The 16,265-nt window shown below is 42.7% G+C and overlaps 1 protein-coding gene across 1 annotated transcript; it reads right to left on the bottom strand.

Moving 5' to 3' along the window:
* Window positions 1–333: 333 nt before the first annotated feature.
* LOC146196013 (uncharacterized) lies at window positions 334–15,701 on the bottom strand. The gene is made up of 6 exons (XM_084596903.1): window positions 15,653–15,701; window positions 11,753–11,826; window positions 9,424–9,531; window positions 7,208–7,246; window positions 3,315–3,365; window positions 334–504 (listed from the first exon to the last, which is right to left on the bottom strand). Exons 1-6 carry the CDS (start codon window positions 15,699–15,701, stop codon window positions 451–453), a joined length of 375 nt encoding a protein of 124 aa, XP_084453029.1. The 3' UTR covers window positions 334–450.
* Between the last annotated feature and the right edge of the window lie 564 nt (window positions 15,702–16,265).

Here is a 16,265-nt window from a genome sequence, read left to right as displayed (position 1 = left end):
CGAGCCGGACGGGAAGCGGGAATGAATCCCATGCTTTTTTAACGTGTCAAAAATGATGCCTAAATGCATCAATGTTAAAATGTTTATGACCGAAGTAACAGGAAAGGCGTCGTACTCTTTGTGGCACTCTGTCACTACCGCAGTCGTTTTGCTATTTGTGGCGGTAACGAGCAAACTGGAGCAAGTGTGGATTGTGATTTGACGGTGCGGTCGATGCCATTGTTTAATGACAGCCAACGCAAACGTTGGCTTTATTAGAATTCTCTAGTCGAATTTAAAATTAGTAGCAGCAAGCAGTCACGGTGAGGGTCAAAATTATGCCACGCTACGAAAAAACAATGAGCCTAGTGGTAACCACAACCTATGATGTATTTTGCGGGCTACACAAAACTATCTCATTATTACGGTAGCCTCCCACACGCTCTTCTTGTGAAGCTTCACAGCACTACTTCAGGCCTTCCTCCGCTTCTTAACTAGGTCTGCATGGAAATCCTTGAGGCATTTCTGTTGTAAGAAAGAAGAAATGAAATGAAATAAATATCTTCTTTAAGCTTGTAGGTGCATTAGGGATCAAAATGAAGCCATGTGGACATCCCCAAATATTCCGCACTGGCTGCAGTTGCTTGGATATTAAAGACAATCTAAGAGTATGATGTAGTTCAGCATAGTTTGAAGATAAGCTATGAATATACATAAAAAATAGCCGAACTTTGTAGGCCGCTCATGCCATTATAGCAGAATTAGAAAAAAAAAAAAAAAACGTGCAATTTTTCAACTATCTATACATTTTCTTTTGCAGCAGGAAAATTCTCTTTCAGATGCATCAAACGTTTGCTTTTATAACCGAATTTGTACTTGATCTTAACCCCGTTGCTTTGACAGCTTGTTTTCCCACTTTTGTGTTTTGGTCATTGGCAGCTCCAGTGCTAAAAAAAGACACGCCTGGGACGGATGGAACTAATTGAGCACTGGTAGGAGTGAGGCATGATACCGATTAACAGCTTCGAAATGAATAATAAAATCAAGCAGCTAGAATACAGAAAGGGTAAACATTTCATTTTCCGCTTTGGTAGCACTGACGTTAGCTTAGACCGCACCACTGCAATCACTGCATGCAAACGTAAAGGGCCACTGATCAGGGTATCGAATTTTAAACAAACAAGCATGAAGCTTCGATCAAGTATCAGAGCTAAGTCCTTCTAAAATACTAAAGCCATGCTCAAGCTGGAATGCAGCAAAAATACGAATTGAAGCCTTCTCATGCTCTCCTTCGAGAATCAGTTTCTCTGCTCTCAAGTCTGGCTGCCGATCGAGATGGATACGTTAATACCCAAGACTGTATCCGCTGGTCTGACTCTTCTCTTTCACCCGCTGCGTTGCCGCGCACGTGGAGTCACCGCTCAGAGGCCGTTTTCTGTGCTGCCCTCTTCCTAAAAAGTTCCTGCACACTCCACCAAACTCAGAGAAGAATTGAACAATTTAGATTGAGGAGGCATGGCGAATGCAGAGTAGAAGTGTGACGGTTAGGCAGGAAAGGGAAAATCCTTTGCGAAATAACCGCAGGACTGAAACAAGACAGACTCGGTCGATTGCGGCGGCTGCACCTACGCTACTAATTACTCCTTCCAAAAAACGTTTGCTGCTCTGCTTTCCTGGAGGGAAATCATACAGTCACCAGGGAAGAATATGTTTTCGACCGGAAGGTGGACCGCGACCATTTAAGTCTTGTAACGTTGCACGAAAAGGAAAAATCTTTCGAGAAAACTGGAACCCACTCACTGCACTCAAAGTTCTAAGACCTGGAGACCATTCAACCCGGGTAGTGAATTCTCCGAACAAGATAAACAGGTCCTCCGCTTCAGTTAGTAGAAGGCGGGCATGCGCGTACATCCTCATTTTGGAAGGAGATTGACTACTTTGTAGACATCGCGAACAGCAGTGGGCGTTGGCTCGAACAGCACCACTTAGGCGAGAAAGTAGCCCAGAGTATAGATCTAGCGTCGCATTTTCACCATGACAATGGGGTTCCGTCAGCACATTTGCAAACTGCATCAAGTGAAAACCAGGTTGCGGAGGGATGGAACATCGAAACGCATGGCTAAAAGCACCAGAAGAAGAAGCATTGCAACCGGCACGAGTGGTTCCTTGAATTAGTCCCAGGCAAAAAAAATTTGCTATCCGAAATGCCTTAAATACGTGGCCAAATTCCTTCCCTGTTGGCAGCCTCGTGGCAAGATTTCATTCTGCCTACCATTATTGCCACTGTCCATTTAGGCTAGTCATTGTGCACGAAGAGCTTGTGGAAGTATTCAAATTTAATTCAAGTCAAACATCCTCCATGTTCGACGACAGCTTCTCAGGCTACATCACTGATACGTGACATTTTAGTGCAGAGGTTGCACATGAGCCAGACATCTACAAGGCTAGTGAACAGCTCAAGCCATCTGCTAGCAGTCGGTACCCTTCATGCCACTGAGGCTTTAAAAGCCCAAGAAGCAATAGGAGAAGCTGCCGAATCCAATGACACCGTTCGCTTTTCGCCAATCTATCATATATCATTATCCTTTTCTCTTGCAGACCTCCGCTTTCATCAGCGAGATCATACTCTTAAATGCCCTAATTTATACCACCTCCTTTCATGCTTCATCAAAATTCTACGTACACGCAGGTCCATGCTGTGGTGACACCCCTAACTACTATTACATCAATCATATGGACATGCCCACTCAAACCCAACCACCTTAAGAAACCTATTGCGGCGTTGCAGCAGCGGGAGGTCAAACTAGCCATCTGCTTGCTGGAAGACGAGACGGCGCTGCCCACCAACGCAAAGAAGTCAGAAGAAGCCACTTATTCCCACCGCAGCTCCGGTTCTGCTATTATATGTTTATTTATTCGTTCGTTCTCTGCTTGATAAGATGCGCTGGAAACAAAAGGATTTAAAATTCACCCTGCTCTTGCTTGCTAAAGCTGTTAGGGAAGTCGACTGGTATACATAAGGATGTGGCATCGAATTTCGGCCTCGGCGGCTGCTTTCTGGTGGAGGCGAAAACCAAGCCGCCCGAGTTCCATGCGACGTCAGTGCACGTAACAGAATCTCAGGTGACCAGAATTACTGGAACCCTCAACTACAGCGTTTATTTTTATAGCCTAAGTCGCTTTGGGACGTTAAATCCCCTAAACTATACTAAACCGTTAAACCATTATCTGCGGCTCCAGCCCCCGATGTATCACATATGGAAGTGTGTGATACCTTTTTAAAAGAGTATTTTGAAAGCACGAGGAGGTTTAAGAATTACGAATGAAATACTTACAAAGACAAGGTCGCCGACTTCCCTTTCCGCTGGCGTAAGGTTGAGCTTTTTCTGCGTACGTTGGACATGCCAATATATATATATTAGAATAGTGAAATTAAATAGTGCTGCTCAGACATATAGATATTATAATCAAGGCCCTTCAAGTGGTCACAATTATTTTCAAAACATGCATTATGCAGCAAAGAAGGATTGTTGCAGATACGTGGATTTTTGTTAACGTAAATTGTAATAGAGGTTGTTTGAATCCAGCAAAGTCATTCACACACAAAAGGCATCCTGCATGAATCTATATATTTATAATCCCGTGAGTAGCTATGATTACTGACAGCTATAAAGCTTTCCTTTCCGCCGCGTTCTTTCTCTGCAGTTAAACGCTTTTGACACCGCTTACTAACTTTCATTTAAAGTTGTAATGTGTAATGTAGCAATGTACAAATTGTAACTGTTCGGTAGCAAGAACATTCAGTACCTAACAAACCACAACAATGACTTTTCATCTGAACTTTACAGTGAAGCAACATAAAATCTAAGAATATCGCTTTGGGCAAGACTAAACTTTTCTTACTCAAAGGTAACCAGTCTTTCTACTTTAATATATATATATATATATATATATATATATATATATATATATATATATATATATATATATATATATATATATATATATATATATATATATATATATATATATATATATATATATATATATATATATATATATATATATACGCGATGGGCACTGGGTCAAATTACTATGTTCATCAGTTCAGTCCTTCAGTCGTATCCGCCTCTTCGTGACCTTATGGACCATATCACGCGACGCTTTCCGTTCTCTCACTATCTTCCAAGCATCACATAACTTCATCTGCAGCGCCTCGAGGATGCCATCTAACCATCGCGTTCGCTGCCTACCCCTTCTCCGGTGACCCTCAACCTTTCCCAATATTAAATCTTTCTCCAGCGACTCCTCTCTTCTCATCAGATGACCAAAGTAGCTGCGCTTTAACTTTAGAATTTGACCCTCCAATTAGCAGTCAGTGTTTAAGGTCGACAACACCGACTGATTTGATCTTCTGGCAGTCCAAGGAACTCTCAAGAGTCTCCGCCAGCACCACGATTCAAACGCGTCAATTCTTCGGCGGTCAGCCTTCTTCACAGTCTAACTCTCGAATCCATACATCACAACTCGAAAGACCATAGCACGAGTTATACGGATCTTGGTCGGCAGACTAATGTCTCTGCTCTTTATTAGGCGGCCAAGGCTAGCCATAGCTCTCTTTCCCAGAAGTAGGCACCTCCTAATTTCATGGCTGCAGTCTCCTTCCGGGGTTAATCTTGGAGCCCAAGAAGAGAAAATCTGTCACAGCTTCCACTTCTTGCCCATTGAGGCTCCAGGACTTGATAGGGCAAGACGCCATGATCTTTGTCTTCTTAATGTTCAGTTTAAACCCAAACTTCACACTTTCTTATTGTACGCGCATCAGACGTCTCTTGAGTACCACTCCACTTTCTGCCATTAAAGTGGTATCATCCGCATATATAAGGTTGTTGATGCGGTTTCCAGCAATCTTCACTCCAGCTGAAGACTCGTCCAGACCGGCCTTCCTCATGATGCACTCAGCATATAGGTTAAATAGGCAGGTCGACAGTATGCAGCCTTGTCTCACTCCTTTCTCAATCGGAAACCAATCAGTAAGACCATGCCCAGTTCTGACGGTGGCCGCCTGCCCTTCATACAGGTTCCTGAGGAGACAGATGAGGTGAATTGGAACTCCCATCTCTTGGAGTGCTTGCCACAATCTACTGTAATCTACGCAGTCAAACGCTTTCGCGTAATCAATAAAGCAGAAGTAGATGGGTTTCTGAAACTCCCTTGCTTTTTCCATGATCCAGCGGAGGTTGGCAATTTGGTCTCTAGTTCCTCTGCCCTTGCGAAACCCGGCTTGCACGTACGGAAGCTCCCAATCCACATACTGCTGCAGCCTACCTTGGAGGATTTTCAACATCACCTTAGTAGCATGCCAAATAAGCGCAATCGTGCGGTAGTTGGAACAATCTTTGGCACTGCCTTTCTTTGGAATGAGGATGTAAACAGACCTCCTCCAATCCTGTGGCCATTACAAGGTTGTCAGATTTGCTGACATAATGTATACAGAATGTTAGCAGCGTCGTGGTTGAGGTTTTGAAGCAACTCAGCTGGAATGCCATCAGTTCCGCTAGCTTTGTTCTTAGCAAGGCTGGCTAAGGCCCATTCAACTTCACTCTTCAGGATGCCCGGCTCGAGACCAGTAATCACAACCGTGTTATGTTGGGTTTGCACATCCAGGTCCTTCTTGTACAGTTCTCTGTATTCCTGCCACATCTTTATCTCTCAGGCTCCTATACACTGTTCTCACGAGGAATTGAAAACGTATGCATGCCACAACTTCGGCATGCATAGTGTGCTGAATGGTTTAGGTGCAGAACACTAGCCGAACAGGTCGTTGCTTCAAAAAAGGAGGGTTGCCAAGGGTGTGATGATGGAAGCAAAATTGCGGATGAAGCGTCGGAAGTAAGAGCAGAGGCCGATGAAACTTCGAAGTCCCTTCATCGTGGGTGGTTTTGGGAACGCGGTGGCGGCACGAAGCTAAGCTGGGTCGAGAAGCACACCGTCTTTAGAGATGATATGGCCCGAAGTTCTCAATTGAAGTACGACAAAGTGTTCGCCATGGTAGAAACGGGGGTGCGGCTGAAGAGGAGGCGCGGGGATGACTCGACGGGAAGCTCGAAAAAGAGCAAACACTGGCAGTGGCTGCCGGTCTATTTTATCCTAAGGGACACTGCAACGAGATGCACTGCAACGGGATGAGGGACAAACTGACGGCATGGCCTCGCACACTTGTTCCCAGATCAAGGGAGCCGCTTGTAGGTCCGGACTCGTCCAGCTAAGTTCTCGCATCTCGTACCGGCGAGCTGGCGCTCAGTCACCTTTACAATTTATTATTACCTCGGAGGTGCACTATAGGCACAAACGTATCGAGATGTTTTCGCGTACACTTGGTGAGCGATTTGTGCGATGTGGAAGAAAAAGCTTTGAGGCAGAGGGCGGAACACTGACATGGCTCATGAGTTTTTTTATTCGTCTAAACCGGTGTCAAGGTGATCCCACTGTGAAATTACTGCTTATATATTTTAATTGCTTACCCTCCTCTGCATTAACATCCCTGCCTTCCATCCTCATCCCTATCTATCTATCCCTCCTCTGTGGTGGGCTTTTTATAATTTTTAATCACGCTGCTCTAGCGGTGGCTGCGTAAACTGTTGGGGTTTAATAAAATATGGGTAATGTGAGGGTAGCGACGTAACATTAAAGCACCCTATAAGAGCACGCTTATGAGCTCACGTTTTTCGATCTTAGTTCTTTTTTTCTTTTAATACTTACTTCATCTTTGCGCCTCCTAGCACCCTAAAGAAGCCCATTTTCAATAACAAAATAAACTGATTTAAGCTTATAAAACTATCATCGAGGACAGCCACAGGGCTCATTGCCCGTGCTTACAAAGCAATCGGTGTCCCTCACTTTTTTCTTGTATTATTGGGAGTGGCCTGTTATGACTGTCAGTTAATATAGAACATCAATGTAGCATTTATTTTGCCTTAATCATTGCTTGCCGCTTTCGAGTATGACATATCTATCGCTTATCTTCTTATCTGTACCAGACCAGAGCCAGTGTAGTATTACATTTTGGAGATCACCTGAAAAATTGGAATGGTGCCTGCTGCACAGCTATAGCTCAGGACCGGGTTAATAGCGGGAATATGAGAAAGGATTAGGTCCTGCAGTGGGTATAGTCCGGCTGGTGATGATGATATTCTGCATTTGTGAAGTATGAGTGAAAGACACTTACGAAAATGGCTTGTTCTTGGTCAAACATGCAATTTGCAACCTGTGATTAGAAACCAGTGATTTAGCATACGAAAAGAATCGAATAAGACGTTTCAAGAAACAAGAAAAAGTGCTTAAGCATGAAAAGAGTACTGCTACGCGGGAAAACCTTTAGTTCTAGTGATGAAGGGATCAAGGGAAATGGTTGCTTTTCTACATTATTGCCAGTTAGTAGTACGAAAGATTAAAAAAGCGCAAGATTTTCCAGGATTAGAGAGAAACCTCCGGTGTTCTATTTGGCGAGATCCATGTGCCCATATCACTGCTGCATACACGTACTTGTTTTAATCTCTTACGAAAGGATTTCTGCGCACTTAGTTGCGAACTATTTCACTGACACTGACAGCATAAAAATACCTATCTTTGACAGCTTTCACCCCATTCCTGTAAACAAATTGTTGAAATATTAATTGCGATGTTGAGGACTTCTGTGAAAGCAGTAAGCTGCGCATCGCATTCGTATCAGCGTATGATGTTTTATGCTAGATGCACTTATAGAGGAGAAGTTTACTTTGATACATTTGCTTCTCCTTCTCTCCATTGCTGTGGCATTCCTTTCTGCAATAAACCTCGCAAGCGAAGAGTTATATGCCATAATATTTTAACCTGGATGAACGTGCGAATTTTCACTGAAAGCGTTTTACACATTATGGGTGGAAGTCTTAACATGATGTTCAAGAGGTCAAGAATCTGGAAATAGAAAATTCGCACAAGTGGTTCTTCTGCTATGCAAATTTACGCCATGCTTTGTGGTTGTTTCAGACTCTATGAAATTGCCTTTGTAGGAGGCAGGCTACCATCGTGACACAAAACCGCAGAGTCACCTGATAACTCCTAAATCTCGTGAGCTTTATTGCGAGGTCGTTAAAGTTAAGCACAGTTTATCTAACAAACTAAATTGAATTGACATTGGCAACGTGAGCTAATTGTTATAAAATAATTTCTGCTAAATTAAGAATTTAAATTATGCTTTAGTCATTATTCTTGGTATACGTAGAGAGTTAAACATGTTATCCCAACATGAAAGCTACTGCATACGATCCTGCATTCTCAAATGATTCAAAGAGCCCGTTGTGGATTTATAAGCGATCGGGCTAGCAAGTTTAACGTCCTTTATCACCACAAAGTTGGTTGCACAAAATTTAAGCACATGCAAGACAATATACTGAAACAAAATATGAATTTGGTTTTGTTTCAGTGTTTTCAGGATAGTGACTGTTACCCCGAGCCCCGGGTCAGAATGTTTTGCGGTGAAAAACTCGGAAGAAAGGAATTGAAAACATTAAAAATATCACTGATTTTGAGTTTTCAGTGCTTAGTATTTTATTGCTTAAGCTGCTGGAAAGCATTGATCAGGAATCAATGCCATCATAATAATTAGCCTGTTCCAACTACGCCCGCCTTATCCTCCAAAATAACCTTCTCGTGCAATGCTTGCCTTTGTCGAATCCAGTTAATTACATTAAGTAACGATAGTTATATGTCCTGCTGAATCTGTGCATTAAAACGCTTTCTGATATTCACTCACAATTCGCATGTCGTTGCCCCGCTCATTTGATGACGAATAATAAAACGACAAGATTTTGCTTAAAGAAACTTTTCCCAAGCTTTTCAAAACCAGAAGATACAAGAACCAAGGCTTGGTAAGTATTGCAACCACTTTGAATAGTGCTGGGCCGCCTGTGCCTTGGGAGAATAAATCCCGAAACTTCATGAATGAGAGCCCGATGTTATAAATATGCTAGGCCACATCTTCAGCTGGATGCCGGTAATACAATGCACATAAGTGAATTCTCATCAACCTGCTGCGTGTCTCCAGTAGCTTCGCTCTTGAGAGCTTTGGGAAGGCACGTCGCTACCCAACGTAAGGCGACGAACTCCTTCGGAAGAAGCCTTGGGGGCAGAAAGGGGTGGAAGTTAAATAGGAAATCAGTGCTGACTCCAACTCGCTATGTCGTGAATAAACCTCTGCCATTCGTAAAGTTCTTGGAACTCTGTCGACAGCTTACCTTACTAGTTACTACTTAATTACTAGTTTACTTACTACTTTTTTTTACTTACTAGTTTTTTTTGCCAGTCGTGTTTCCCAATGTACAAGGTTAAAGAAGAAGCGCTTGCTATATTAACCAACGCTTGCGCTTCTCATTCGCACCCCTGTAACCGTTCGCATGCACTCACTCCATCCAGGTACTTGGCTTCCGAGCAGGCGATCATGAGGAACATCAGCGGGTTTGATGTCCCAGGCTGCTGACGCTCGGCGCACTGCATCAGGAAGTTCTGAACAGTCTGCGTACGCCGAAAGCCAGTAATAAGAAATACAATGAGAGTCAAGGCAAACATGCACTCGTTTGGCACCGTTTATTTTGAGAGATGGCGGATGCAGACGACTTCATCGCTGTCTTCTCACCCGCTGTTGTTCACGCGATTTGAAAGTGGTACTGTGTCCCCAACAAACGCCGCGAAGAACCAGACATACTCACATTTTTAAGCAAACTGAATTCAACTGACTCATCAGGAGGGTTTGTACGGCTACACCACGCGTTTTCTGGAAGTATATCCTTGATTTCCGTTTGGGAAAGGTTCAAGAAGGAAGTACTAGAGACAGCTAGGCTTTTAACAGAAGCTTGTGCAACCTCTGTGACTTTGAATGTAAAGCCCTTGGTTTGTATACAGATGAAATTGCTAGCTTCAAAAGTGATTTGCAAATGCATGATGCGAAATGATCTCGTACCAATCGTGATTTGAACTTTGAAATACCGAAGCGACAAATTCGAACGACATCATACGACTGCAAAACTTATTCCAAAATTGATGTGGAGTGACACATTTCTTACAAGTGCTAGCGAACTAACGTCTCTATTTGTGGATTAGTACTCGATATGGCTGACTATCTCTCCCAACGTACGAAATTTGGATCTTACCTCGTGTTTCATATCACTGGTGGCTGAAATGTTTTGGTAGAAGGATACCCCTCTAAAACGCACACGCTCGATAGACAATCCAGAACATCTACTCAAGAAATGGTCATTTCCCGGTGCCGACGCACGTGCATAAAACAGCATTTACCGAAACGCAAGTGGTTACGCCATGCACCACGCTCTCCTTGCACTCTTCGTTTTTGAGCAAGTTCTCTTGGTGGGACGCAGCGGACAAAGGGGTGTGAAGCAAATGCGCAGTGTAAACTGTGTTCTAAAACGCAAGTGCTGGAAACACACACATTTGCGTGAAGCAAGTTATGCGAATCAAGAAAAAAAATTGCGTCGTTTAACCTGGCTAAAACCGTGCTAAGCCCAGACGAAGTGAAAGTTTTCTTATGTTTTCTTATGTTTCTCATTGTGAATTAAATGCACCGAAATTGTTATCGCTGTCACCATCAATATCATCATCACGAACGGCAACGTCTTTATTACCGCTACTATCATCTTAATTTACATTAACTGCATAGTCATTGCCATTCGTACTACCATACTTCGTACTACCTTAGGTACACGCCGCGACATCGCCCTCCTAACACTATTTCACAAGTATGTATACCCCAATCGATCCTGTCCGCTTCACCTCGATGTTCCATCCCGCACGTCCAAAAGATTGCACAATCACCTCAGTTTTACAAGAATATACGGTACCACATTAACCTTCAACTCATCAGCACTTCCACGAGCCATCAGATTATGGAATAACCTGCCAGACATTATCGCTTCTCTTACTAATCTAGAAGCGTTTCATCGCCAACTCATCACATTATATCACTGAGCCTTCATTTTGCCTTATTTGTCTTATATATACATTTTTATTAAATTTGTTGCAACTGTTAATTGTCTTGATTGGTTTTATTTACTTGTGTTTGCCTATGTACTCTTTCCAGGATTTTTTTTTTCCTTACCATTTTTTTAAGCGCCATTCGGGGCACTGTGTGCCGCTTGCTGTTTATTGGGCCTAATCTCTGTGTGTACCATTGTGCTTTAATCTGTGTCGCGTATTTCTTTTTCTTAATGATATAATAATTTCCACGTCGTACTATTTTGTTTGTTCATATATCAATTACGTTTGTATTTTTTGCCTGTTTCCTTACATTTTATGTATATATTACACTATATAGATTTTATGTCCCCCTTACACAATGCCTAATGGGTCATTAAGGTATTTTCAAATAAATAAATAAATACTCTGCTAGAGAAGAAAAAATAGGATCTGTTATTCATAATCCAGGCACAGTGCAGTGGCTTGCGCGCTCAGCTAGTGTAGGAGGGATTGTGATACGATTCCCAACTTTCAATAAAAGCTGGTGCGACACCATATGGGCGTTGCGTGTAGCCACAATGCGTCCTCTGGGTCATCGAAGGTTAAATGTTAGCCGCCGCTGACCTTGACCCGAGGTGGGGCAGCGAGGCTTTCGCTTAAACAAAGCATCTTCTAATGTCGTCTGTCTAATTTCGTTATTTTTCTATTGCTCTCAACAATGCCTCACTATCCAAAATTTTGCCCTAGTGGCAAGCACTGCACTTACGTCGAACTCTTCGGGCTTCACCGGCCTGTTCATCTTCAGTGTGCAGCCGTGTGCTTCCATCACTGCCTCCGCCACTGCAAACACAGCCACAATAGACCCTTCCGTAACATCACTAGCACATCAATTAATTGAATACTGGATAAGTATATTTCAGGAAATTTTGTATGCCTAAAAAGGAAACACTTCTTCATTTTCTTTTCTGCGAGATTATTAAACTCGTGAAAAAAACACGAACGAATGGTTTCATTGGGAAAATTAAGTGTGTAACTTAGCAATATTCAAATTGCTATGATTTTGAGCCAGTACAGAGCATACGCGAAATCTTTCCAAGAAAAGGTAGAGAATAGCACGGTCACTGCAAAGAGCTGCATCCTTCAGAAATGCTATTGATGGGTAGGGAACTAAAATCTCGTGCGACGCCTCCCAAGCCTATGTCGAGTGAACTTACGCATGCTTTTGCAATCGTCCTCTCTGATTCGTAAGCACATCACAGTGTTACAAACAACTTCTTTGAATTAAAGCAGATTATCTCGGAATTGATCTGGAATACTATAAATGTGACAGCCATGATTGGTTCGTTGCTGCAAAGTCTTTGCCGGCTCATGGGTGCTATCCTTCTTAGCAGTTCTTTATCGCACATATAAACATGCACAAATAGCTAATACTGTATAGAAGACACTGTTTGAATTTGTTTGCTTTATTTTATCTTTTGAGGCAAAGAAAAAAGAAGAGAAACCATGATGTTTTTCTCCACATTTTGAATTATTCGCAGGTATTCGCATTAGTCATCATGACGCGCGCATGTGCCTTGTGCGGAGTGTAAGATGGTGTCCATGCTTAAGCTGCGCGTGACTAATTAAGGCTTTTTCTTGACTACTAATTAGCCAGCTCTTATTAAACACAAATTTTACGATAAATTATTTCACACCGCGAGTGAGAAATGTCTTTGCAACAGCTATTATACAAAGAAGCAGAATAAAAAACAGTAACCGACGTCTGCAATGAGCGTCGTACTTTCACTGCCGCGAAATCTTGTCTTCTCATAAACAAAGAAAAACCGCTCATACGACGGCCCTTTACGTTAGTGGAACGAGGACAAAAGAAGTTGGCGATCAGTGACTACTTTTCGATAGAAGCCTTATTCCTTTCTCGTCTTCTGATTAACAACTTGTCTCATTCGTCCTTCAGCGCAGTAACGTTTTAGGTCGATGCATTAGCGCAGCGATAATTCTCTTTAATTGGACTGGAGCTATAATATTCAGAGCAGCAACCTTACGCTAGTTTTCACAAAAGCAGTGTCTGTCTCTGACCACGGCTATGGTGAAACAAGAGTATGTAGAGAATATTACCACTTGATAGCATCAATTTTATGTGCTATAAAGTAGGCCACAGCTAAAAGGTTCGCGTTAGCAACCTCACGTGGTATTGGGATCGATGGACAGTCCATTCCATTGGCAGGGCTGCCAACAAAGGCGAAGACAAATATGGTGGCAGTAATCGCCCTTTCGCTGAGACTCATGACTGGATGACTTCTTCCACACACGACTGTAACCACTCAAGTGGCGGGCTTCAACGTGGCCGAAGAAAATGGAAGTTTTATCCATAATTGTCCGAAGGACGGCGTACGCTCGTGTCATGAGCCGCTGCTGAGTAAACGAGACCGATGGGCAGCGCGGAGACGGCGCTGTATGTGGGTCACACGATGGCCATTTCAACCGCTTACGCAGCTCACGTAGTCATTGATATTCAATGACAATTGGTGCACAGCTGGCACAAAACTTCTTCAATAATCATGGGGCATCCGTTAAGTATAAGCAGTAGATTCCTTCAGGTTTAAACGTTGAATTGCTTTTTCTCTACGGCTAATTTCCAGGTGGTTGACATCAATGCAAAATTGGGCAAGATGCACGTTGGAGACAAATCAGAGGCGACTGCGGCATGGGCTCTAGCAGTAGGAAGAAGGAATAACAGTGGAGTTCGTAGAAAGCAATAATTCTTTAGTTATGTGTATCGCATATACAGTAAGCGGTGAAGACGGAAGTAAACAGCTGGAGATCTCCTTTGGAGAGGCTAAAAAAATGAGCCAAAAATCTTAATGGCCTGTTCAGCGTGAGACTATAATTACGAATGATCGTGTGCTTTGACACCTATCTCTCTCTTTGCATGCTTTCTTTTGACTTAATTACCGCCGGTATTGCTTGGTCTTAAGTGACTTAGTGGTGACATGTCATGTGATGCACGCGACATAACATGACACAAGCAACATAGACATAAAGTTATAAACACAGCAGAGTAATAGGACATTGCGACGGTAAAGAAAGAAAAAGTAAAGGAAGCCTTATATGCAAAGCAAACAGCCAAAGCAGGTGGTGAGTATAGCGTAACCTTGCGTTTGTTGAAAGGAGGCTATGAGATTGGCTATAAAAACTGGCCACCCTTCTTACGCCACTCCTTGTGATCTCGAGCGTACCGACATTTTGCAAAACCTCTTGCGCCATATAAATCCATAAACAAAGGGACATGAAAAAGAAGAGTTTGATCATTTTATTCTGCCAGTTCGATGAAAAGTATTTGCTCAGGTAGCAGTTAATAAAAGCAGGCCGAGATCAGTAAAGGCTGTTTCGCAATATTTGATTATCATATCATAAATCAGGTGGCACGGAAATACCAGATTATCCTTAAAAATTATATAGATGCTTTTAGACAACAAGAAAGCATTTGATTCTTTCAAAACCTCAGGAGTCGTGCAGATTTACGGAAGCGCAGAGCAAGAGACATGCATAAAAATACTGAAAGGTGGTCGTATGCATAGGCAATCTACCAGGGAAAATATATTGGTAATAAGGTTTGTAAAATTATATTTGTAATCTATGTTTCAAATGTTAGCCTTGTCCTGTGTGAGAAAGTTAATAAAACCTCCATAAGGAAGGGTGTAGGGAAATTAAACACGACCTCTCCAGTGCTCTTACACCTGTGTGCTCAGAATGTCTTTAGATACCTGCATGAGAAAAAATGGCGATATGCTTTAATAAAGAATACCTGCGTGGTGTGCGATATCCTGATTACATTGATTTACTGAGTAACTTGCAGGAACAACCGCAAAGCATGATCAGAGGCAAACAAGATAGGTGAGTCCAAAATTATTGAGCACCAAATTAAAGAACGCTCAAAAGCGTTGGAAGGAACAGCAGTTTATGATGGGTAGATAGTCACTTCAAGTGCTCAATTAACATGTCTGGTTAGGGCAGGCGATGAGCGCAGAACCGGACCATGTGACCGATATCGCCAGAAGACTAACATTAATGCAGGGTGCATTTGGCAGATTCCCTCAAATAGTGAGCCGCCGTTTACCAATGTTACATAAGAGGATAAATAACAGCGGTGTCTTGCCAGTACTCGCATGTGTAGGGAAACGGGGTGGATAAGAAAATAGTTTAACTTAAACTGAGGGGTACGTGAGTGCGGTAGCGAAAACTATATACTCTTTGTAATCGAGCAAAGATGCTTACAATACTTTTACAAAGCATCTATAGTAATAGATTGCGCCAACGTGAAACACAGATATAAAAGTTGAGAATGCGTTCACGATAGTGTACAAGTATGCCGTGCTATTCTGCGCCCCGTTACGGCGAATGTGCAGCAGCTAACAGTGCTGAATGGGTAGCCCCATTACGCCTGGCGGCATTTTTTCTTCATAGAGCCCGTATTTAGGTTGCATCAGTGCTCGTGTCCTTAACAAGACTGTTATAAGCAACACGTGGACATGCGCGTTCACATCTGCTTTACTGCAGGCATGTGACCTACACCAGTTATATGTAGACATTCCCAGCTGGGTTGTATAATGTTTTCGACTCTCGGAAGAATCCACCTTTCTGTAGCACCTGTCATCGAATAGCCTACATGAGACTGCTTCGGGCACCATGATGGCCCACCCGCTTCCCAGCCTCATTACGCTTGATACTGTATCGGAAATGGCTTTATGTATATGGCCTGATTTGGCATTACTATGATTTGCCCGTAAATAGCTCATATTGATACAACAGCTGAAATCAATCATCAGAGATGGAACTGCGGCGGCCCCTTGCTGAAGAAAACGCCAATATCGGACCCTATTGCAGGAATAGGGCCAGGCCCATATAAGGCTCACTGATTTTCTCCGTATCGGGTGCCGACGTAGATACTATAAAAGTTGCAAAGTGTAACTTAGCTAAGCGGTACATAGTGGGGCCCGCATTTCCATTGTAAATCCTCCCAATACAGAAAAAGAAAACTAGGGATTCCTAAATGTTTAAAGACACACACAAAAAAAGAAGACGATGCACACGAAAAAGAAAACAAAAAAACGACGGGACGAAGTGCCATTTCCAACCGTTTTTTTGCACACGCGAAACTTACATATGTATGTAACTTCCATCGTCACATGCGTGGATAGGTCGTCTAAGGCCAAGTTCAACCTGCTCATGCACTCTTGAGGAATATTTTCCGCAGTGTACAGAGTAGTACAAGTATCGGT

This window comes from Amblyomma maculatum, chromosome 3 (assembly GCF_055883805.1).
Source record: "Amblyomma maculatum isolate TAMU_Amacu chromosome 3, ASM5588380v1, whole genome shotgun sequence".
NCBI classification, from domain to species: Eukaryota; Metazoa; Arthropoda; class Arachnida; order Ixodida; family Ixodidae; genus Amblyomma; species Amblyomma maculatum.
The sequence above is the reverse complement of the archived record's forward strand: the minus strand, read 5'-3'. Positions and strand labels throughout refer to the sequence as shown.